The sequence below is a fragment of the Metopolophium dirhodum genome, chromosome 1, assembly GCF_019925205.1.
Source record: "Metopolophium dirhodum isolate CAU chromosome 1, ASM1992520v1, whole genome shotgun sequence".
Taxonomy (NCBI): Eukaryota; Metazoa; Arthropoda; class Insecta; order Hemiptera; family Aphididae; genus Metopolophium; species Metopolophium dirhodum.
Genome location: NC_083560.1, coordinates 49,110,096 through 49,136,246, shown reverse-complemented (window position 1 = coordinate 49,136,246; position 26,151 = coordinate 49,110,096). Strand labels below are relative to the sequence as shown.

Sequence of the window (26,151 nt, the reverse complement as noted above, 5' to 3'; positions counted from 1 at the left end):
AAAGCAGTCTTGCCTCCGTCCCTGATTAAAGAAAAATTTAAGACTATGATTAACGTATTATACTCAACATGAGAACCAACCAATCTATTAGTGATTAAAGTAGGTACATCGTCACATCGATACAAAAAATGTATGTACCTAGGTCCTAGGTAGGTATTATTGGTTTATCTTTTAACTGTCACATATCACTATGTTATTTATAGTATTTATAGAATACGTGGTACTATAAAAAGTATAATTCACGTACGATATATTATACGACACATGTTATATTAGGTTTTAATATGTCATGAAATTAATTTTTTTGAAATAATTCATGGGATATTTAATTTTAATAATGAATAAAATAAATTATTTTTATTCAAGTCTAAAACTATATATTGAGTCACATCCTCACTCAAGAATAAGTCAAGTGAAATTCCACCATTCTATGGAATTGAATAATCTACTTAAAATAGCAGCACATTGTACATATTTATATAACGTACATAAATATTAATATCTATTAACATAATTTATAAGTATGTATTGTGTTTCACTCATAACCCTAATAATTATGAGAGATAATCTATGAACTTTAACTTAGATACATAAAATCATCGTACGCAGCAAACACAGTGTACCTACAATAATAACTTACACATTGGAGTATGCGAATAATTAAATATGTACCTACAGTAACACAACCAATATAATGTACGCGAAATATCATTAGGAAAATAGCTTTTGACAACGAACCATGCGTTGTATAAATTGTAATTAGTGTCAGGTTAAAAATAAGTGGATTATTTTGTCGACGTTTCTAGTTATGAGAAATTGTCTTTTTCCATACGTGCTACACTATGCCGGCTTAAAATGCATCTAGAATGATAATGCGACGGATCAAATATAAAACAATGGTTTGACGTAACGTCGCGCAGACTATTTTATTAGTTCCATGGCACGTGGCAAATGTATTAATCCCTTGTTAATCTGCAGGTTTCGTTATCAACTACATATTATATTCGTAATTAATGCAAAAATAATTTAATGTTAAATCGATGCAATAAATAAATCTTGAATATTTGTACCAAATTTCCATGATCCCTGACCCCAAATGTAATGGATAGGTAATGTCATCTTAGAGATTTGGCAACAACATCGCTTATTAATGAAATGTAAAGAATTGAAAAATTCTATAGAGAGAAATAAATTATTGAACTGATTAATTCAAATTAATTTATTTTATTTTTAGTTAGATACTTAATTTAACAATCAAACCGTGGGGTTCTTAGCTATTTAAAAAAAAAATAGGTAGTATAATTATTTATTAGGGAATAATTAATAAATAATAACATTGCAATGCATGCATATTCATGCAGTTTTAGATTATTAAATTACAACATTTTGGGAAAAATTTGCCAATAAGAGTTGGCTAGAATAAAATTTATACCTATCATATGGTTTTATAGAAATTTAGATCAAACGCATTAGATACTAATAAGTAAAAAGTGCAGACTGCAGTGTACCTCCGATTTACAATTGTTTAATAATTTGTCAAACGAATATAACTACCTATACCTATTACCTACACTGTTCGAATTACAGAAACATGGATTTTATAAAAATTAATTTTAAGGAAACGCGAAATAGATTATGATAATTTACAATAATATATAGGCATCACGGTTGCAAGGGGGGCCAAAGAGACCCATAACCAACAATATCCATAATAATTTCATCATTTCGACATTATTTATTTATTTTTTAATACTTTTTATTGGTAAATTATTCATTGTGTACCATCATTCTTTTAAAAATCCCCACACCTCCTTTAATTGAAATCCTTGTAACATGACTGTATATTCGTACATTTCATGTGAGTAATTGTATTTATTTTTTTATCAAACAATGATGGACAACTATTGACAAAATCAACCGTAAAACAACTAATCTTTGTATACATAATATAATATTATATTATCTAACAATAAACTAATAACAAGCAAGTGAGAATAGAGTATTATTACAAATGAATACGCTATAAACATTAAAGTATCAATATATACATTTAACGCAATGTTTTAAAAATAATATATATACCAAAATCAAATCCAGTATCTACCCTAAGTATCTATGTAATTTTTAAAGCTCATACGTATACTATTATCATTACGAGGTCACATACATTTGTTAATTTGATGTGTATTCAAAAACATTTTCACAAATCAACCATTTATTATTATGTTAGATTTTAGTATGACCCTAACCGGTTACCTACCTATACATTTTAGTTTTTTATCAGTACCTATACCTACTTCAGTCATTTAATATACGTTATTGTGAAATCGTCATGAATATGATTTATTTATTCGTTTTATTATATTTTAACATAATATACAGGTTAATTGAATTAAACTATTCAACTATTCAAGCGTTCTAGATTTTATGCTCGTAATTTTTGATTTTACATCGAATCGCATTAACCGAGTTTCTTTTCTTATATTTAATAGTTTCAACTTCCAAATAGTCTCCTATAGTGTTAGTTTGTATTTCTCGAAGATTTCTGAATATATTTATCAATTATGTACATAATTTTAATATCGAAAATTGGTTTATTATTAGAATTTTATATTAATTTAATTTTAGAGTATTTACTATTCACAGTTATCCAAAATGTAAAATAATATAATACATTACTCTAGTAAATAATATTAAAACTAATGCAAATCAAAATTCTTGTTGATTCTAAATAAAATATTGTTTGTTGTCGTTTTTAAATTGAATAAATATTATATTATATTATAATTTTGTGAATGAATATTAATACTGAATTATATTAATAACTATGTCATATTAATAAAATATGTTTAATTTTTTTATTCTCTTATTTTGATATTTTAAGCGGCATTTATAAAAAACATACTCAAATCTTTAATGGATGATAAAAAGCAAAAAGAATCCAACTAAAACCAAATACGTAATCAAATTATTTGTACAAAATGTTTTACTCTGAAAAGAATTATGCAAATTTAAAATTTGGTTAGTTAATCAACAGATGATTAAATTTACATAATATTATTCGAATAACTAAAGTATACAAATTAAACTTAAAAATAAAAATACATATGTTTATCTACATTATTATTCAGTTGTATTTTGTCACTTCTAAACAATATAGTATTTGAAAATATTGTAATTATAGCCAAATATGTTTGATAAAGAAACCATTAAATAATTTTTATGCATAAAATTATTAATTTAGCAGTTATATAATAAAGAACTTTGTCTTAAACAAATAACAAACACTATTGTATGACTCTGATAATTTATGCAACTCACCAAATTAAAAAAAAGTTCATATAGATACTCTTTGAAATTTCCTAAACTCTACTAATTTCCATATTATAATAAATTACTTCACAAAATAATATTACGTACAATGTTGATTAATAATTATGAGAAATATATATATTTGATAACAGTATAGTATTGTTTTCACTTTACGAGAAATACGTCTTGTCACTCTATTAAAATTATTCAAATTTCCTTTGAGGCGCCAAGCTTAAAATAAAACGGTCCATCGCACAAATTAACAATCATCGATCGAAATCTTTCATTAGTACGGGAATCGCAAACGGTTCAAACGAAATTCAAATCGTCCGTTCAATTTGTCTGTGATTTAACGTCATTAAGCTGGGTATAACACGTATCCAACCTATACGCAATTAATTTTTAATATTTTAATTACAAACGCATTGAATAACAATATTACTGTTCAATTCTAAAACAGAAATACTTCTCAGACACGTTCCTCGCGTGATTAAGACCAAAATTCGTAACAGACCGAAATTCTGTGACTAGCAATAACGTCATTAAAGCGGTTTGTCTAATATAATTCCATATGTCCTACCTTCTTATTAAACTTTCAAAATATACACACTTATGACTAATGCAGTAATACATTACCTAGATATACTTTGGTTAATATTTTGTATTGTTCGACTGTTTATATTTTCAACGTTAAATAAAAGTTAATAAAATTATACCTTTCAGTGATTTTTCATGTCAATATTTTGCCTTCTGCTAAACACTTAATGATAATAACTAATATACTATTAACTATGTATAAATATCGAATCTGCGTAAAACGTTTGGAGCTATAATAGTAGGAGACAACCTTAACATCGATATTTTATTAATAGATTAATATCTTATATTTTATAAAAACATTTAAATGTTTGATAAATTAGTACAAATCAAAATAAAAATATGTACTTAATATACAACACTTATCGTTGCCTATCTACGGTAGGAATTATCTGAAAAGTAAAAATGAATTTTATGTGAAAAAATATTTTAAAATTTTTTTTTCAATCACAAATATTCGAAAATTGTCATACATATTATTGGTTTTTATTTTTTAATAACAAATAACTATATTAATTAATAAATATTGTCAATAAAGTATTTACAGACCTTATATAAGCATATTAAGAAAATTATGATATTAGAATTATTTTTACCTTAAGTCATGTAGCCTGTGAATGATTGAGTAATAACTAATAACTAAATTCAAAAAAAAAAATTAAATCAATGAAATGAAATGTGTGCAGGCAAATAACTTGTAGTGTAAAATTTCTACACGAGTACTGTTCTGTACAAAACCATTATTTTTAAATAAACTGTCTGTGAAAAGTTTCAGTTTGCAATTATGACGTTTATAGTAGTTTTAAATATTTAAAATTTTTAAATAGTAACAAATGTTGTTATTTTACACGTACAAAATGAGAATAATCTAAGTAAATTTACATAGCATCTTACTATTTGACATTTACCAACATTTTACTTTTCTACTCAATTTATACATATGAAAAATACACTAAATAATATCCGTTAGTACAACGTACAAATACTATTTTATACTAATATTAACTTATGGAATAGTCGCATATTGTTCAAACTATTTGTATTAATTATTAAAAAATGTCAAGTTATATTAAAATTATTCAGAACAGCGTTAGGCTTCACACCATATATTTAAAAAGTTACGTTTCCAGCTGTAATGTCACGTTAATTGGTGCGGTGTGTACCTAAGACCAAACAGAAACTTCGGGAACATCTCAGTTATTTGTTTTTGTTTCACTCGACAGGCCCTACACACAATGTAACACGACAACACTCGAAATTGAATTTCAACTGTTTCCTACCACACCTCAAGTCCGTCAGCAGCCTAACCTGTCTGCAACGCTCTTGCCATGTATTATTGTTGTACGAACGTCCCTCAACGCCAGTCTAATTAGACAATTTTAAGTTACATTTTTTTAGTTAAAGTCGCCGATAGCTAAACACCAAGCAGTGGTGCTTTTTCTTGTTGTTAAATTAGTTAACATTCTCGTTATTGTCAAAGAAACTTCACTCAGCCCAATTGCATGGTTATTTAACAACAGAAAATTAACTTCAACAAATGTTCACGAAATTGTCGTGACGTGCCGGTATAATGTAATATAATGTATAAAGCAATCATTTAAACAATAAAAGTTCGATATTTAAAAATATATTAACTCTGAAAATAGGTACTAACAATTTGTGTTAAGCCTTATTTTGTTCACGAGTTTGTTGGAGAGACCACTATTAACTTTTTATTATTAAATAGCAACTTATATATATTTTTTAATTTAAAAATCTGTACCATAGTCTGGATCTTTTATGAACTTTTAACATAAAAATATAGCATATCGAAGTAATAACAAATTTTTTACTATAACTATTTAAGGTTATTATTTGAGGAGTGAAGTGGCAAGTACTGCACTTCTGGTGTATTATTATTATTACTCATTTAAACTTTAAACGCTAATGAATAAAAATATATCTGTTCAATTCTTGAAATATTATATAAACATTTTTATAACGATATTTTAGTATGGGTATAAAATTAAAAATATGAAATACCCATTTCTAAAAAGTTGATATTTTCCAAATGAATGCGTTATTAATTTTAAAGACTGTTCACGCTCTCTCATCGTAAAGTTATTAAATTCATCTATTATCAATACCTAAAATACTTTCTATTATAAATGTTATAGCTCAATATATAAGTAGTTATCAATATTTGAAATGACATATTTTAAACGTACTATGTTTGAATGAGTAACATTTACAAACAATAATGCATAACCTTACACAGTTTTGCAATAAAATGTCTGCTTAAATCCCCGTAGCATTTTATACCTATTTAAAATTCGTTCGCGTACATGATTAAATAATTGTGTTTTATTTTTATACCTACAATCATTAAAAAGGTCTGTGTAGAAAATTGTTTGGAATTTTACAATGTACCAAACAATAACAGAAATATTAAAAACCTACCATAAAATAATTTAAACTTTATTACTTTGAAATGACTCGTATTTTCAACATACATTATAATTTATAATATACCGTCAATCATCTCAAAACCAATTTGTACAGCATTTTGTCCCGTGGTATTTGGTTGTAATTTATAGTGATGAATAATGGAAATTTTTAAATTATGATACCCACTAGTCACAACTTGAAAGGTATCCAAACACCGTAATACAGCTTTTCGCACATTTTTACGCATTCATACATTTTGTTTTGTATGCTACAAATACCATCGTGAAATATACTTATGTTAGACTATTGATTATTTCCTCCACGTTAAAGTACGTGAATGGCTAAATTTAGGATTCAACATTCAATTTTGATCATTTTCAATCAATAGATATTAAATGTATACTATAAATAATACTACATTTATGCAATCTACTATTTAAAAAAATGATTTGTTTAATATAGCCAATAGGTGGAGCCATAGCAAGAGGCTGTCGTGGTGACAACCCCTAAGTGGCCTTTTGACTATTATAATTGCATTCAGCCCATACCAAAACACTTGACAAAGACAATGGTCGCATAGATATATTATAAAAGTATTATAATTTTGTATTTTAAAATATCTGGGAACTGGGAACAAGCTTATATGCCTGTATTGTAGGTTTTGTGCGTACCTATTTATTGAGTAAGTCACTAACAATATACGTGTTAAATTTAAATTCAATGATAAATCATTATATACCTACTAGGGGTGACCACTAATCTTAATTTTGGGAGCTGTAAATTACTGAAGCTAATTCGAAGCAAGCCACAGTGCACTGTTATGAGATGTTTATAAAATGGTTTATACGATTAAAGCACATTTTTCTTTGTATAACAAACTAACTGATCCCGTGCACTTAGTTGCCCATAAAAATGACAACTCTTAAAAAAATTGTTATTGGTTAACTCTTTTTGGGTGTAACTCACTGCAGTAAGTGCAACTCAGCAACCTTGTGCAAAAATTCGATTTAATATAAATGCTTGCATGACAAACAATATAAAAAAAATACTAATTACTAGATACTAGTTATGTCTCTTATAACCAACAGCAACCATGTTTAAGCAAAAATGTCCATCGTAAATCTCAAAATCCCTGTTTGAAAACCTTCCCGGCTTGGACCTAGTGGGTTCATTTGTGAATCAAAATCATCAACCACTCAAACACACACAAAAAATGTCATCAAAATTGGTCCATTTATTACTTTTGAATTACAACTAAATAACTACAATCCTTACCTAGAGGTAAAAACGTTATTTTTTAAAAAAAAAGTATATTCCTATATTTTTAGATATTTTTAAATTTCTTAAAGAAAAACTTATAAGAAACCTTGAATTAAATTTGCAAGCGTTTCAACCAAACCGAATTAAGGAGCACTAAAAGTGATAAATAAATAAATATTAATTTATTGTGTTTAAGTGATTTTTAATTTGTATTAAAGTATGAGTATTATAATATTATAACATTTAAATATGTTCATTGAACATAACATATTAATTATAGTGGTTCAAATAAGTGAAAAAAAATAAATTTAAAGCGTTCAAATAATACCATCAGGCCCTCCAGAACAAGATTTCTAGCTCCACATATTAAGATGAAAATGAAAAACAAAATTAAAATTGAGCTAACATAACGTAAGGTCTGGTGTTAACCTGAATTTTTAGAAGTCTTAAGTACATTTTTACGGGGACTAAGTACTAAGTCCCTCCTCGATTTCCACTTAAGCAGAATATAAATGTATAATATGGTGCTAAGACTATAACCACGTAAAAATATGATTAATTTTTTTTTCCAAAATAAATTTTATAAGTATTTTGCTTCAACTAAAAGTTACAATATTTTGTAGAAAAAATATTTTTTTATAAGCATTTTAATCAATATTATTTAAACCCTGATATTGAATTTTGTAGGTACATGTAACGATGATTAAAATTGAAAAAATAAACGATGTACTTAACTAAACAATGCGTATATACAACAAATGTGTAACCAAAACAAGTGTAAATGTTGAATATTTTTCTGTCTACAGGAAGACCAGACGTCGCGGTCATCACCAGCTCGAAACAAAGTCGTTCGAAAAATTCGTACGAAATGTTATGGACAGTGAAAAGTTACAGCCCGATTATAGAATACAAATTGCTATACCGTCAAGACAAGACAAACAAGAGCAACCAAGAAATTCAGTATAAACGTCCCATGAGAAGAGTAAGTATAACAATATAATATCGTCTTAATCGGTTACGTCAATGACTACGGGTCTTACAAATAATTGTAATAACACCAACTCCAGCTATAGTGATGTACAGGCCAAATTAGTTACGAGCAATTTAACAGGTAAAATAAAAAACAGACAAACTAACAAACAAACAATGCACATAATCACAACTTTTCTTCTCGGCCTAAAGTTCACGATAAATAACTAATAAGTGTCAGTACAAAACTATTCAAAATGCCGTTTAAAAAAAATGTAATTACCTAATTGTATTCTCGAACGTGCAGTGCATTGCATAATGTTATGATTGCACGACGATTGAGTTATTCGTTTATTAATAGTGGATAAATGAAACAATAATTACTGATCATAGAGTGAATAAATTAAGTTTGACGATAGATTATAATGAGGGATGTGAGTTTATAATTTTTCACATTGATTTATTTTGTACTTAATTCAAAAAAAGTGAAATACATAATACTATACATATTATTTTATTTGAGACATGAACGGCAGTTTTGAGAATATAGTTTAACTAAAATTCACGTGGAGAAGATACAGATAATTGTATAGGTACATATTTATGTAAGTACAGATAAAGAGAAATAAATGTTACTTAGATTTATATAAGGTAAAGATAATCTCACTTTTATCTAGATAATAATATGAGTTATAACAGATAAAAATTAATTTTTTTAAATAATTTAAATAGTATATTTCAATAAAGTATCAGTATGAAAATAAATATTAAAAACTTGAAAAAATATAAGTTAGACCTTTTACGCTATTCTAATACAAATTTGAGATTATTCAAATAAATTTAGAGAGAGGCATACCTACTTTTAATCTTTAATTAATTTTAAATGTTCATGTCCTAAAATCAGAAAAGATGGGTAAGTGGATGTCGCTCTGCTGTACAGTAGAATACAAGTGGGTCACTGTAATGGATGGTGTTAAATTTGAATTCAATGATACAAAATCATTGTATAAGAAAAACGATTCTGAGCGAAAACGGTCAGTCAGCCTATGATATTACCAAGTATATTTGATGATATTATTGTGAATAAAGTAATTAATATATAACCTATTTACGTGGAGCCTTGTTTTAAATTTTCAATCCTTAGCCATAAAAGTTAAACATTTTTAACTACAAAATAATTAATAAATTATAAATTTGATAATTGTTGTCAAAATTTGAACTTTAAATGCTTATAAAAAAAATTGTGCCTATGTATTTTTAATATTTTTCAACTGCTATTAGAACAATATATCAGGAGCCTTATATTAAATAATCATGCTTTTTTACCCAACAAATAAAATTTTATTGATATTTATTAGAAAAAAAAACTAGAAGAATTGAAAACTGACAATGTCCACAAACAGCTCAAAAAGAGTCAAATTATTTTCAACATTTTATCGTTTATAGAAAATGCTAATACAAACATTCAGTGAAATTTTCAAGTATCTACAGTCATACGTTTTTTAATTACAACAAAATAATGAAAATCGTTACATGAAAAATCGAGTGAATATCAAATGTTGTAAAAATATAAATTTCAGACGCTCATAAAAATTTAATTTAAGTTTCTTGTAGACATTTTTTTTTTTTTGATAAAGGTAGACAAACTTGTGCATAATCTTGTATTACATTTGCAAATTTTAGATTTAAAAAGAAAAATTTTTATGAATTCTCAACTCAAAATAATTTGGTAATTTTCGTGATTTTTCCGTATTTTGTCAAAGTTTGAACTTTAAATGCTTATAAATAAAAACTGTGACTAAGGATTTTTAATTTTTTTCAAATGTCATTGTAACAATATAGTAGGAGCCTTGTATTAAATTTTCAAGCTTTTTTACCCAACAGATAAAATTTTATTGATATTTATAGAAATAAAAACTAAAAAAAATGGAAATTGACAATGTCCGTAAACAGCTCAAAATATTTGGAAAATGTTATGGTGTATAGGATATGCAATTATAAACATTCAGTCAAAATTTCATGTCCCTACGGTCATTTGTTTTAGAGTCACACCAAAAACCAAAATCGATTTTCTCAAAAACAGTCGCTTATGAAAACTACTGGGAAATTTTTACTTTTGACCCCCCCCCCCCCCCCCCCAAAGTACTAACTAGATTCACTTTCCTATCAGATAAGTTACTATTGAAGAAAATCCAAGCACTTTTACTGTCCTAAAAGGTGATGGCAGACACAAAAATAAAAAAAAAATAAAAAAAAAAACACATATCATTGTAAAATCAATACATTCATCGTTCCACTCAGAATCTAAAATTACTTTTTTAAAACTTACATACCTTAATTCTTAAAAGTTCTTTAAATCATTCAAAATTGCAAAAAAAATTGATTAGAAAAATCTATGACAGTCAGTATAATAATAATTCTCGTATCTATTCAATAAGAATTTCAAGGTTTTTAATGTATGAACAAATTTTATTAATAAATGTCACCATCCGTACTACGGGGATTATAATTATATATAGAAATATCACAACATCATTAGTTAACAACAATGTGTTCAATCAATCCTACCTTAAAGAAAAACACGAGTATAATTATTATAATTATCCAAGTTATCGACTACTACCATCATAATTACGTACATTTTATAAAATAAACAATTCGGCATTTACTAATAAGTAATAATAGTGATAGACAAACCAGGAACCTAAAAATGTATTTATGTTTGTACGAAATTAAAACATAATTCATAATAATATATACATAAAAGGAATAAGTGTTGAAGAGTTGTACTAAAGCTTATAACAAACTCATGAAAATTTTATTCGCGTTCCTTTGATATTCTCGACTTTCCAAAACTTTAACAGTATAAGGTACGTAAAAATTAAAATGCATTTAGAATCTTTAATAAATTAACAGTATTACAGTAAAAACATTTCCGAACTAATATTACTTTTTAATACTGAAGTACTACTGCCGAGCTCTTAATGGTATATTTTGATCAAAAAAGTAAGTTTTCTGCAGTAAGCACGTGTACCTATCATTGTATAATGCATTAACAATATGCATAATATTATAATGATAGAAGCTCGAGGTGAAATCTAAACGGATACTGCAAGATGATGGTTATAGTTTGTCGAGTGAGACTCAATACGATCACATTATTTCGTCAATCCAAATCGATATGATATTATATTATTTACATTATTATTATGATGTTGTATTGGAAACATGTTTCGACGAACAAACATAACCGCGCAGTCCGTCCACCACCACCGCCACCAAACACTCTTAAAAATTATTGCAACGGCTGCCACAGTACACATTAATTTCGATTAATATAAGCACCGAAAAAACGTATATGCGTTCCGTCTGTCTATATCGGTCCCCGAAGACTTTACGCGCAAATGGCCCTAATAAAAAGCGGAAAATATGTTGCTCGCAGAGTGGTATTAATTGGGGAGTTCCGGCTGACAAATTTATGAACTTGTATTATCATGGAAGCCGTAAATGTAGACACAGCTATAAACCGATTTGAAAATTGCAAATCCCTGCGCCCAGGCTTTTACGTTTTATGACATTTGGGCAATTCGAAATTAACGCATAATATGAACGCCCGGAGTAGATTTTATTCACACCGCCGCCGACTGCAGCAGTATATACCGCATCGTTCTTGGGGTCGGCGGGACGCGCTGTTAATTGAACCGTTTTATTTAAGCAAAATATCGTATATATATATGCAACACATATGCATATGGCGGGGTATATCGTCCGCAATAATAATTAATATATCGCCGGCTCGCGTATACGTATAACGCATAGACGCAAATGCGTATAATGTGTACGCGCAAAGAGTTCGGAAAGAGGATCTCTTTATATTTATTTATTATTTTTTTTTCTTTTATATATAATATAATATATATATACCTCGAAACGACAGTCTATATAATATGTGTATGTGGTATACACACCCCAGCTATTATTGCCATATATACATACTCGTTTGTAGACTATAAAAAGACGAATGGCCGAGTGTGGCGACGGAGGTGCGGACCTATTGAAATGTAATGTTTGCAGGCGCCACCGAAGTCTCATAAAAATCCACTGAAACGATAAAGACACTCGCACTGCACTGGCTATACCCCCTCAGTGTAGTTCGTCGATGTATGGATTATTTTTACGTCTTTGCCACTAAAATATCAGTCGATCCCCGCGACACGTTAAACCTATATACCCTTCTCGCGGTAACCCGGTGTTTATCTTTTTCACGTTGTCCGACCTTATTGAGTCAAAAGCTCAAAACATTTTTCCACTGTTCATCACGTCCAAGCCTATTCGTACTTGGCTAAACGTTCAAATACATCGCCATTTTAACCGTAAGAGTATATTAAATCGGTATTTAATCACACGATTGAAAGTGCATGTGTGTTATAATAATTGTATAATGTTGCCCAACTGTTACTATTATTTTTGTTCATCAAATTATTGAAAATTACTATTAAAATGTATGAATTGTTATAAATATTTTTTCAATCGTTTCAGTAGACTATCAAATTAAATTTCAAAATGACATTCAACTATTTATTTTAATAATCAAATTAAATTTCGATTTCAGTAAAATATACAATATATTATTTAATGTTTAGATGTAGTTTTTTGAATAAATCTCGTTTATAATAATTATGACTTTTGGAATTTTTAATTATGTAGGTAATTACCAGGTCGAACTTTAAAACACTAATAAGTTCTATTTAAATACGAAATTTTACAATTTCTAGTTAATCATTTTTAATCCATATTATGTAAGACAATAAATATACAAATAAAATGAAATTTACTAATAAAGGGATCAGTTTTATAATTTTACAAGTTTATACGTTAGGTATAATTTGTGTAAGCCAAGTAACTCTTATACAATTATCGTAATTTAATAACGAATCAATGCGCTTTCGATATAATCATTGAATCGTTTTAAACATATACCTGGCAGATTACATCAATGCAATTTGCTAGATAAGGAAATCGGGAATTTATCGTGTCGATTAAATTTCTTGCAGTGACCTAACTTGGGCTGTACTTTTAACCAAGATTTCGAATGTTATATGTGCGAAGCGGCAACGAAGGCCGGAGCTTTAGTTATGGAGCGTGAAATTGCTGACTGTTAGTGTATATTATATAGATTATAGGCACTATAAAATATTAGGTATTATACTAGCGAGTTTTTATTTTTATCGGTATCCCTATATAATTATTATAAACCATAGACTATTGATATTCTATAAAGTGAAACTTCCGTTAACGGTCACCTCTAAAAAGCGGTTGCATCAAAATAATATAACATTAACTTTTTTCTACTTCCCATTGTCCTGTCGAGTATTATGGTTACATTTAATATATACACCTATACACATATTCAAAGGTTAAAATCATGTACTAGAAAATAATAGCCTTCGTATTCTTAAAATCGTATAATATTCTTATAATCATACGTTGTTGTTAAGAACATCGTATAATATATACTACTTTAAAAATCTCCACATTTTTTTTTCTTCCTGTGCATTATGCAGCAAACCTAATGTTTTTTATACAAGTATTGGTTACAAACATAAACTACAATATTCATTTTAACACTGTGCCGCTATAATATAACCATCGAGGCCGTATTTTTCAACTTTTTATAATAACGAGAAAGAATAATTCAATTTATCGTTACAGAACTGTGTACGCATATTATACAAACTACGCCGAGTAGCATCATAAAAATAATTAGCGTTTTTCTAGTAACATAATCGCAGCGAGATTTTTTTTTTGATTTTCAAGAACACTAAGACTCAAATAATTTACAATTTGTATACACGGCTATATTGTTTTTGTTTCATGACATAAATAATAATACAAAACATAATGCACTGTTATGGGTTATCTCGTGTAATAAGAGTATAAAATACAATTTAAGACATAAAAAATATGAATTATCGGGCTATGATTTACTAAGATTTATGCAGTACTTCATCGTTTTTATCTAAATACAAGCTTATGTGTACAATGTACATTGTACAGCCAGTGTTTCTTGTTCAAAACAAATGTAATTCAACCCGACATCGGTTCTTAATACTTTGTTTATTATATTTATCACTGAATCATAAGGACGAAGTAAACCATACACCACAAAACTACGTTATGTACCATAAAGTACGACCATTTAAGATAATGGGTACCTTGTACCTAGGTATACTGATTACTGAATACTGTGTAAGAGAAAGTACGATTTACATAAGTATATTTTATTATACCGCGGTAAAATATATACCTAATATTACGTACGTTTCCCCAGCTCTACGTTCTAAAATTGTAAAATACCTAAGTCCAATAAATTGTGATTTTCATATTTTAGTGGAACGATGATTGGACAGAACTGTTGCTTAACCCTGCATCCACCGACCAATTGGAAAAGAGCCGGACTGAAACCATCCGAGACTTGGACCCCGGCACCAAATACGAGGCAACCGTTCAATCCAGAAACCGCTATGGTTGGAGCGAAGTTTCCCAATCTTTCTTCTTCACCACCAGCACAAAGAATGGTACATTTTTGTTTTTCCGGTCAACCATGTTGATTAGAAACTCTTAGAGACTGTGCGTGTTTCGGCATTTATGTTGGTTCCAAAATCCTCAAAAGTCAAAACGTACATTTAATATTTATATATTAGTCACCTCTAGTTAATTAATTATTTCTTTTATACCTAAAACCCATGACTTCGATGTCCGACACTCATCATTGACAACATATACAATCACGTTTGATCTAGAAATAAATGAAGAGATACAATTCCATATTTCCATTTGATTACTGAAAACTAAAATTTTGTCATTATATTACATTTATCATAATTTGTGTACTATAAATACAAAACCCGTCCCCGGTAATACTTTAATTGATTCGTAGGAGCATTTGCGTTGATCCTAAACTTAATTTACCCTGGAGAATTTTAAATAACAATATTAAATGTATTAGGTATTTACATATTATATATTATTATTTCATAGCTAGGTACTTGTATAAATTTCCAAGTATGCATTAATTATCCTTAAACTAATATAAACGTGATTAATAAAGCAAAAAAAAACAAATTAAGATTATGCTTAGTACAGTGTTATAGACTTAAAGATACTAAAAAACAATTTCTTGGTATACAATAAAGTCCATTAATTTTTAACTGTATAAATTTCCTTAGCTTGCCTTAGACTTCCCTCTTCCATCCTAGCTTATTCTCGTTTTCGTTAATTTTATTACATTTCATAATTAGTTAGTTTTTAATAACGTAATGTATAATCAAACAAGTAAAATATGATAAAAGAGGTAAAATATTTTTCTACTTTCATTTAAGAGTTCTTATATGTTTCTTATAAATTATTATATTTCGTAGGTATATATATTTTTTTATTATTTTTATTGTTTATTCGTTTTTATATTATAATACTCGGTAATGAATGTTGCACCTTAATGAATACTGTTTGACTATTAAGTGTATTGTATTGTATAATTTATCAATCAAGAATATTTCTATTAGCATGGAATGATGATAATACTACTGTCTTTAATTATTATACTGTTAATTAAAATGTATATTTGTATTCTATTCGCAGAAGCACACCCAGGCAATTCAGTTCTTTCCGGTTAGTATTTCTATGTTTATTTTATTTCTTGATGAAATTAATTTTAAATATAATTGTAATATCCAACTGTTATGTTTAAAATCAGACCCAGAATTGAGAGACATGAGCATCACCGCTATTAACAACAAGGCGGCTCCTAAGACCATCCAGACACCATTGCTCTGCATCATGGCAATGGTCACCTACTATCTTGCTTAAATTCCCGAAATGGTAATTAATTTTTATTGCATTACATTGTACCAGGATAACCAAACTAATGTTTATTAAATATTGGCCATTATTTTATGAGTGTAACGTTTTTTTGTCATTTTGAATTAATTTCACACACAGATTTAGTTGACCCTTCAGACTTCTGTAATTTATTAATATACCTATAATTGTACATACTGGTAAAAATATAAGATTATAGAAGACACAAATCTTTTTCAAATATTTACTGGGTAAGCACGTAATTAATTTATCTACTAGTGTAACTATTCTGATTGAACAGCTTTGAATATTAATTGCATATTATATTATTTTTAATATGTTCTTATTGTCTACTATAAAATTTCAAAAACAAATAGAAACCGCAAGCTACAGAATACATTTAATTTAAAAAATAAATTAAAAAATATTTCACTGTAAACATTTAGATAACATCATTTATTATTCTAAAACAATCAAAGAAAACACACAATGGAGTACATTTATATTATAATAAAATTCATAGAAAATAAATTATAACGTGTGGTAGATATGTATATTGTTACCGTATATTATACGTGAGTCTGTTTAAAAACGAATCAAATGATTGTAATCTATGAAAATATATTTAGTTATGACTATTATGAATCATCTACGAAATTCATATTTAAATACGAATAATTTATTATAGATAATAAATTAAAATTTGAATATTATAAAGAAAAATTGTTAGTGAATATTTGAAACAATTATTATAGTTTAGAACAGGGACCGGAACCGAACCTAAAAGAACTGGTTCTGGAACCAGAACCTTTAAAATATTAAGAACCGGAACCTTTATTTTAATAAATAAAGTAGGTATCGGAACCGAACCGGGAGTTTTAAATTAAATAGGTTCAAAAACTTTATTTATCATAATTTAATGGTATTACTGATTTGTGTATAAACTATGAATATATACTATGTTTATATGCAGTCATTAATTACCACGTTTATATGCAGCAGTTAATGCGAATTGAATTAATGCGCATTAGGGAGCGGGTTTATATGCACCTAAAATATCAAGATTATATGTCGAATAAAATTTTAAGTTAATGCGAATGTTATTTAGTCCATGTTTTATACTTTGTATTCCACGACCAGAACAATAATTATTATTAAAAAAATTTTTTTTTAAATTCCCGCGAAAAAATTAATTCGCATTAAAGCGTTTACATGCATTTCTTAATCCCGGAGTGAGAGTTAATTCGATTTGATGAATCGAATTAAATAATAAATGCGCATTAGTTTAATGCGAATTAAAAATGCGTTTAAATGCACCCAACTCCCGGATTAACTCAATGCGCATTGAGCTAATAGGCATTTACTATGTTTATACGCAGTCATTAATACGTATTAACTTTCTAATATTTCTCATACTTTCTCAAACCCACATTCCGGATAGGTATTTAAAATTATTATATCTATAAATTATTTGGAACCGGATACCTTTGGTTTTTTTTTTATCAAAAAACTAAAACCAAACCAGAACAGTGATTTTATTTTTGGTGAACCAGTACCGGAACCGAAACCGATAAATTCAAAAGGTTCCAATCCCTGGTTTATAAAAACATATTTATTAAACTTTAAACGATACCTACTTACGTACCAATTCCCTACGTATCGACTATCGATATACTTATTCTTAAAGCGAAAACCTATGTAAAAACAACAAAGTATAAGATAATAATTTGATGGTTAAGTACACACATTTGTTCAGTACATATACATATTACATATATATATGCATTTTTCACAAACCACATTTAAAATATTTATTTTATGTACAATATCAATTATTAAAACAATCCAATTTAAAAATATTTCAACTTCTTGTAAACGATATACAATAAAACAAAATCCTTAAATATTAAAAAAAGCATTTTACACATGCATGCGTTTAATTATCGAAATTACCGTTGTATAAAAGTTACAATAGTTATAGATAAGTCTGAACTCTGAATTGTATATAATTTATAATTTCTATTGTATGATTTCAGTACCACACGTCCCTACCTACGCCCTCCATATGATTTCACGGATACCTACACACCTTCTTCATCACAACCCATCATCGGAACATGGACCACGCCGAATATCCTTCTTCACTATACCGTCCACTTCAAGACACCGCGCACTACATTATAAAGACTTCGCGTAGTTATAGTAACAATATTCACAATTGACATGGTGTAGGTACTACTGGCCGATTTATATTGTTCGCAATCCGTATGCACATGACTAATTAAAGTTTAAAATAATAATTATAATAATTCTACCACCACCATTCACACGTCACGTCTATTACACTCTAATAATACGACAGAAGTAGTTCCAAGTATCATTTCAAATGTTCCCTCTCGGGTAATACATTTATGCTTACCCGCCCAAAATAACCAATCGAATGTTTGTTCATTTATTATGAGTTGGTGTGCAACTTGAACCTCTGCATGTTGATTAATATCTTGGCAAGGTTCCTGCGCCTTCCACGCGCCTGTAACTTCATTTAAATATTTGATAGATTTATAAACAACAATACTAATTCTTAAATGCATTCACTCACAATTACAAAAGCCTTGTAATTACCCCCCCCCCCCCCCCCTAGGTCCATGTACGATTTTATTTTTACTTGTCCATAAAGGTACTATTTTTTACCTAAATCACTTTAGTTTCGTCACTAATGTTTTTATTTTCATTATTTTTATTCTGACCGTGACCAAAAACCCTGAGCCAATGAAACTCAAATCACGCTAAAGACTGTCTTCTTTAAATCCTTCACTCGGTGTTGTCCTAAAATGTATCTTTACAATAACGATCAATACAACAATGTGATCATCGTACACCGATGAACATCGACACAGTTTTCTACGAACGCACTATCATGAGTTTAGTAGATGTACGATAAACCACAGAGACCAGCATAATACCGGGACGATAAAATGTCTATGAAAAAACAATTCAAAATAAAATAGCGACATCATATTATACATTAATATGTACAAGGATCACTAGGTGCCTATTTATAAACTGTACGGGAATCTCGCGTTTCAAAATGGTAATTACTACAGCCATTAAATAATGGACAATTTTAATTAATTATAACAATACAATGTATATTACACTACGCCATCAGTGACAAATATTAAATATGCTTTTGAACGACGTTCCTAAATAATTTTGTGTGAGCAAATTCCAGCAGCTAGCTCCATGAAACATTATAATTTTGATCGACCAATGACAAGTAAAATTCAGGAAATAACTTGCAAAATATTAAACCGGTTTCTTTAAATTCCAAAAATTCTCATTTTTTAAATGACTGGACAGTCTACACATTTATTGTTGTAATATTATATTTTTTATGTAGGTATATATATACATATACATATATATTATATTTATATACAATAATGATAATTTAAATACAACTGTATACAGCTTATATACGTGCAATAGGGTGACTACTTATTTTTCAATAAGTTAATAAAATCAGTAAATTGGTTTTAATTTTTACACATCTCAGATATCAGCATATCATGTCTGAAATAGCCAATTGGCCGTGTTAAACATTCTGTACTTCGATTAAATAATATTGTTTCAACATGAATACCTATTATAGAAAATCTTCAAGAATATTTTAGTTATATATCCAGTGGCACTACTGTGTCTTTCAATGGTTTTACCTAACAATTAATTTTTAATAAATTCATGTCATTGTTATACACTTTCTTGATTGTATTTCATAAATAAAATAATATCCCAAATTCCAAAATAATTGTAATTGTTGTTTTCCGTCGCTTTCACTAGGTAATATTGTAAAATTAATAAAATTATGTTCAATGTGAGTACCTATAAAACCAAGTGTTATTAAAAAATACAGTTTTCTTATTAGGCGCTTACGTGATGATATGCATAATATCAACAAAATGCGTAATATTGTAACAACCATTGAACCATTCACCACCATTATTTTTGCGACTTAAAAACTTTTAGATCTTAGTATTTTATCCAAAATGCAAATCGCGAATTCGTATACATAAAGACAAGCAAAATATGTCTTGTATTTATTACTACATTTCAAAAACATTGAACGATTTAAAATTAACATAAGTAATTTAATTTAAGCCATTATACTTAATTTGATGTTTAATTAAAATCTTAAGGTACCTTTTCATTGTGTGAACGCCAAATAAAGTATTAAACTCTTCTGAACCATAATTGATAATTAGAAAGTATGTAAATGGATATACATTTAGAACTTAAAATTTTGTTTAAACTTAATATTTTTAGTCATTAGGAGGTAAAGTATTTTATTAGTAGATTTTTATTATTATACATTTAATTTTAATGTTAATATATTTTGATTAGGGGTACAAATTACCAACAATAAAAGTCGTTTGATTATGTTTATCATTACACTCATATGGAATAGCATTGAAAAATAAGTTAATGGAGTTAATAAAGTACCTACTTTTAAGTGTCGTATGCTGTTAACAATGAAATACCCATAAAAAACCTAAAATTAAATAAAATATATCTGTTCATAAATAAACGACAACCACCCATTTAAATATTTAAATTCTCCAACCGAATAAACAATAAAAACAATGCTGATAATATATATTTACATAAATATATTTCGAATAATATGGTAAAAAATTCATTTCCTACGTAGTATTTCAATCAATATTGTAAAAAAGTATTTGAAAAAAATTTGTTTATTTAATGAACAATACGTATAATGCAAAAATACCAGATTAAACAATATAGAGCATGATCTCCATAAACCATTAACAATAATATTCAACATCTGATAAATAAAATATAAACTGCGACTTCTATAAATAATATTATATTAATAGTTGATAAGTGATTTATATATTTTAAGCTTTAGAATGAAAAAAAAATTTGATTATTAATTGTACAACATAATTTATTTGTCATATGATGCAAATCATTTTTTTTCTGTCATACTATTTTAAATGTTTAAAAATTTATTAAGCTATTTGTGAAATTTCATGTGTTAAAAGTTAGATAACATTATCGTTTGTATTAATTGTATTCTTAACAACTGTATTTTTTAGCGTTTAATTCTTATTTATAATAGAATAGGTATAGTGATTATATTGTGTTATTATAAAAAGTTATTAATTATAATTTTAGTAATATGTGTTATAATATAATTATATTATTATTAACCAAGACAAACAAAAAACGTGTCCGAAAAATATTTTGTTTGTATAAAACTAGAAATCGATTAGTATTACATAGAATGTTTTTAACTAAATTATATTATATATATATATATACACATAATATTATATATTACTATGAACGATACCATCCCAGATGTACCAATATGGCTATATATATATATATATATATATATAATATTCCTAAACATCTTCAATAACTTGAATTCAAAAACAATGAAATGTCGGCTGCGTAGAATAAAATCTATCATTCTGAAGGCTGAAATCGATTTTAAAAGTACTTACCTACTAGATTTTTCCATGGTATATTTTTTCTTCGCAGTACCTATATATACTGCTTACATTATGTTTTATTTTTTCATACAAAAGTAGAGCCATCGGGATCTGAAACTGATTGAATTCGATTTAATTGGTACACGATAATAATATTATCATAGGTATATCTATCAAATATCAATGACCGTTTTTATAGAAAACGTTAACACCGCGCAGTTTTCTTCGTGATCAAATCGAACGCGCAGTCGTATCGAAAAGTCTAAACGTCTCGCAGGCGCTAAACGGTGTCGACTATTGTACCGAGCCGGTTTAAACCGCGATCAACCGCGTGGTACACGACAAACGCGTCGTGACAACGTTCGTATCAAATGTCCAAACAATTAAGCCGGGTTCACTATACACCGTGTCGTGTAAAATAATCACAGTTACCAAATGATACCACATAGTTGAATGCATTCGACTTTTGACCGCGTGGTTACATTTATGTGCAGAAAAGTGATAAATAAAAATAATTATTTTATCTAATCATCGGGTTCAAAATGTATATCATTGGTGTTGCATTTTGGTGTAAACATAAAAAAACAAAACGACACGACACGGTGTAAGGTGGTGAACCCGACTTTAAAGGCGGGTTTCCGCTGTCTATAGTTTAAAAGACGCGTGCCGTGTACACGCAGCTGCTGTGTCGAACAACACGGTACCGCGGTCAATCGTGTGGTAACCGTACCGGTAGATAACCGACCAATCACAGCGAAGGATTATAGCGAACGTGTACTTCAGTGGAAACCCGCCTTTAAGGTACCTACGGTGTTTGCTGGCGAAAATTATTCGTACGATCTACACACGGTTCGTGCAGCTGCAAATACGGATATCAAATACTTTAAAATAGGTACGACAATACGGGAAACTCAACGGCTGGCGACCACTGAACTCTATACATGGAAGGCGCATTGTATATAATCCATGTATTGAAAAGTGTCCCTATATCGAGGGCCGCCATTTTTATTCCGTTAGTGTTCCTATCGATGATTTGTCATTGATAGAATATTATTTTATCAGCTTATCTTCTACCAAATATCAGTTGGTATACCGGTGGTATTCACGGTCAATATCTTTTGACCGAGGATGGTATCTTTACTTTTTATGATAACAAAAATTATCGCATATTTCACAGATAATTTTTATTGTTTATTCTATGAGAAGAATCAAAATGGCAGCCTACTAGGGTAGGACAGTTTTTTTTCCAAATGCGCGTTCCATAGTATACAGTTCAGTGCTGGCGACATATCGATCATTTTCACGAGTGGCTGCCTATACAAAACTCCTTAAAATATAGCATAGGTATTGTGTTGAGGAGATGGATAGGCAACCACTATATAGTGAATTTGTTCGCCGCAGACCTTACGTCGTGTCTCGGAAAAGCGCCTTGACGTCGAGTTTCCCGTATTGTGTCGCACCTATATAGTATTTGCGGACAGTATTATTATGGTCGGACGCCGCCGGTTCGGGTGGGTCGAGTTCATCGATACTAAAGGTGTATTATAGGCGGGTATGTTACCCACACCTAGGTACCTATCATATATTATGATATCCGTCTGCCTAATAGGTATTGAAAGTTAATGCCACCCATACCTAATATTATTATAATACTGCGCAAACCGAACGGATTTATATTTATTTTTTTTTCGGGTAAGACACAAAATTACATCGACCGTTCGCAATGGCCGCGCATAGACTATGCATATTATACCATAGACCCATAACTAGTTTAAGTCTTACTTTATGGGTCTATGGCATATTCTATGTGTGTAGTGTTTGTTATTTTTCCAAAAACGATAGTAAATAAATCTACGGTCATGCGGTTTTTTTTCTTATCAACATTATAATAATATGTCATAATAATATTATCGTATATTCTCGTCCACAAGATTTTCATTATCCGATCGAAAGCGTGAGAACATGAAAACGTTCGCCTGACATCCATCTGTATAGGTACGCTCTTTTGTATAATACTTGATTATAATATTATAATATAATAGGTATACGTAACAAGATTTCTTTTTATTTTATTTTTTATAACATATTAATAAAAAAAATCATTAACGTGTGTTTAACTATAATTGACAAAAAAAAAAACAAAAAAAACAAAAAAAAACTCAGATGTACCAATCGCATTTAACATACGCCTATATGGTATACACGTAACCACTTATGTGTATACCTCTTCTACTTTGTTTTAGTTTTCCAACCGCTGTTAGATTCGATTTATCCGTTTAGGTTAAGTTAAAAATATTACTTTTGACGTTTCTAACGTTAAAAAATAACTATTTATGAAAATTATACGCTATAATAATATTACAATATATACATCCAATATAATAATAATAATAATTTGAATGTTAAATAATATTATTATACATTATTGCATATTTTAAATCGTATATAACTATTAAGTATATATATTATATATATATCATAAAATTGCACGGATGATAGTGAATACAGAATTTTGTAATATTGTTAATTTTTTTTTACATTTTTAATCAATATTCCACGTTTCGGACTTCACACGTCCGTTACGGGAATTCCGTTTAATTACAGATGAACTTTATACTATATCTTTGAAATGTTGTTTCTGTCGTGTGTTTTCGTTATAATATTTATTTTTTATTTTTCCCGAAATGATTGTTACCTATATTCATTATTCTATGCGGAATGTTCATAAATATTTGCATCGATATACGGTCATCATATTATTATGGTATTTAGTTGATAACTTGATAAATTCAAAATTTTGTGATTTTCACGAGTGCTATGTAACATGAAAATCAAAAAATTGAAATAACTATTCCACGTAAAAACTTACAACATTTCAAAGACCGGTCTAATTTATTTTTGAAATTCTTGGTTCCTTAATCCTGAGACAATTAAAGTCTACAACATTCGGCAACAATAACAATTATATCATTGTAGTTATGTAATATGTTTAAGTACCTATTATATTGTAGATTTTCAAAAAACTTTCAAATCGCTTAAATACGTGCAGTTGAAAACATAAATCATATTAATCATATATTATGTATTACCTATAAACTTATAAACCTATATACTTATTATCTCTAATTATTATTATTAAAATGAATATTATTATTTTATAATTAATTAATCTGTATTTCTTTATTAATAATATTATCATATTTCGTTTACTGTATTTGCTTGAGTGTAAATTAAAAAAAAAGTATAACAAAACCATGTCTTCAGTTATTTAATACTCTATACTATGATGTACCTAAAATGTTCTCCAAAATAATTCATACCACAATATTTACTATATTATATTCTATAATAGAATGCAACAAAAATTGGGAAATATTCTCAAAAATGAACTATTGACTGACAATTGAAGTATGCCATTGACGATTTCTGTAGACATCGATAAAATTATGGGCTAGACTTTACCGATTGATAACAATATTATTAAACTAAAATTATAGTGCTTGTGTTGTCATTTGCAGTCCAGACGTCCAGTCATATGCTCTTGCATTTTACTAACTTAATACATCGTGTTTATAGTGGTAAGTTTAAAAATAGTTTTTAACATTACAATAGTATGTTCCTATTATCACAGAACACTATAGAATTTTTTAATACATTATGCCGTAGCTGATGATGCCGAAACGGTTACTGATTATGAGGAAATCGTTGACTAGTTGGTTGACCGACGGCTGGGATGGGCTGACCTGTTGGCCGTCAACACACACGCGATCGACAAGGCCCATCGGCATCGGTCACTGGCATCGTGGAAACTTCGCCTGACATCGGGCCCGTAGTTGACGCCTAGCCCATCATTTTGTAGACGTACACAGCGTTGACAGCAAAAAAATTTCCAAAGAAAAATTTTTATGAATTCTCAACTCAAAATAATTTGCTAATTTTCGTGATTTTTCCGTATTTTGTCAAGATTTGAACTTTAAATGCTTATAAATAAAAACTGTGACTAAGGATTTTTATTTGCATTACATTTTCATCTTTTTTACCTAACAAATACAATTTAATTGATATTTGTAGAAAAAAAAATAAAAAAAAAATGGAAAATGAAAATGTCCGTAAACAGCTCAAAATAAGTCAAAATATTTGGAAAATGTTATAGTGTATAGAAAATGGTGCTAATATAAACATTCAGTCAAAATTCCATGTACCTAGG

The 26,151-nt window shown here is 28.4% G+C and overlaps 1 protein-coding gene across 1 annotated transcript in view; it reads left to right on the top strand.

The window, feature by feature from the left end:
• Positions 1-25,185, top strand: part of LOC132934174 (limbic system-associated membrane protein-like) — a 569,464-nt gene extending 544,279 nt beyond the window's left edge. Inside the window, exons 8-12 of the mRNA XM_061000449.1 lie at positions 8,403-8,578; positions 14,957-15,143; positions 16,207-16,236; positions 16,322-16,446; positions 18,462-25,185. Coding sequence (XP_060856432.1) covers positions 8,403-8,578; positions 14,957-15,143; positions 16,207-16,236; positions 16,322-16,434 — 506 coding nt within the window. The 3' untranslated portion in view covers positions 16,435-16,446; positions 18,462-25,185. The remainder of the gene's footprint in view (positions 1-8,402; positions 8,579-14,956; positions 15,144-16,206; positions 16,237-16,321; positions 16,447-18,461) is intronic.
• The last annotated feature ends 966 nt before the right edge of the window (positions 25,186-26,151 follow it).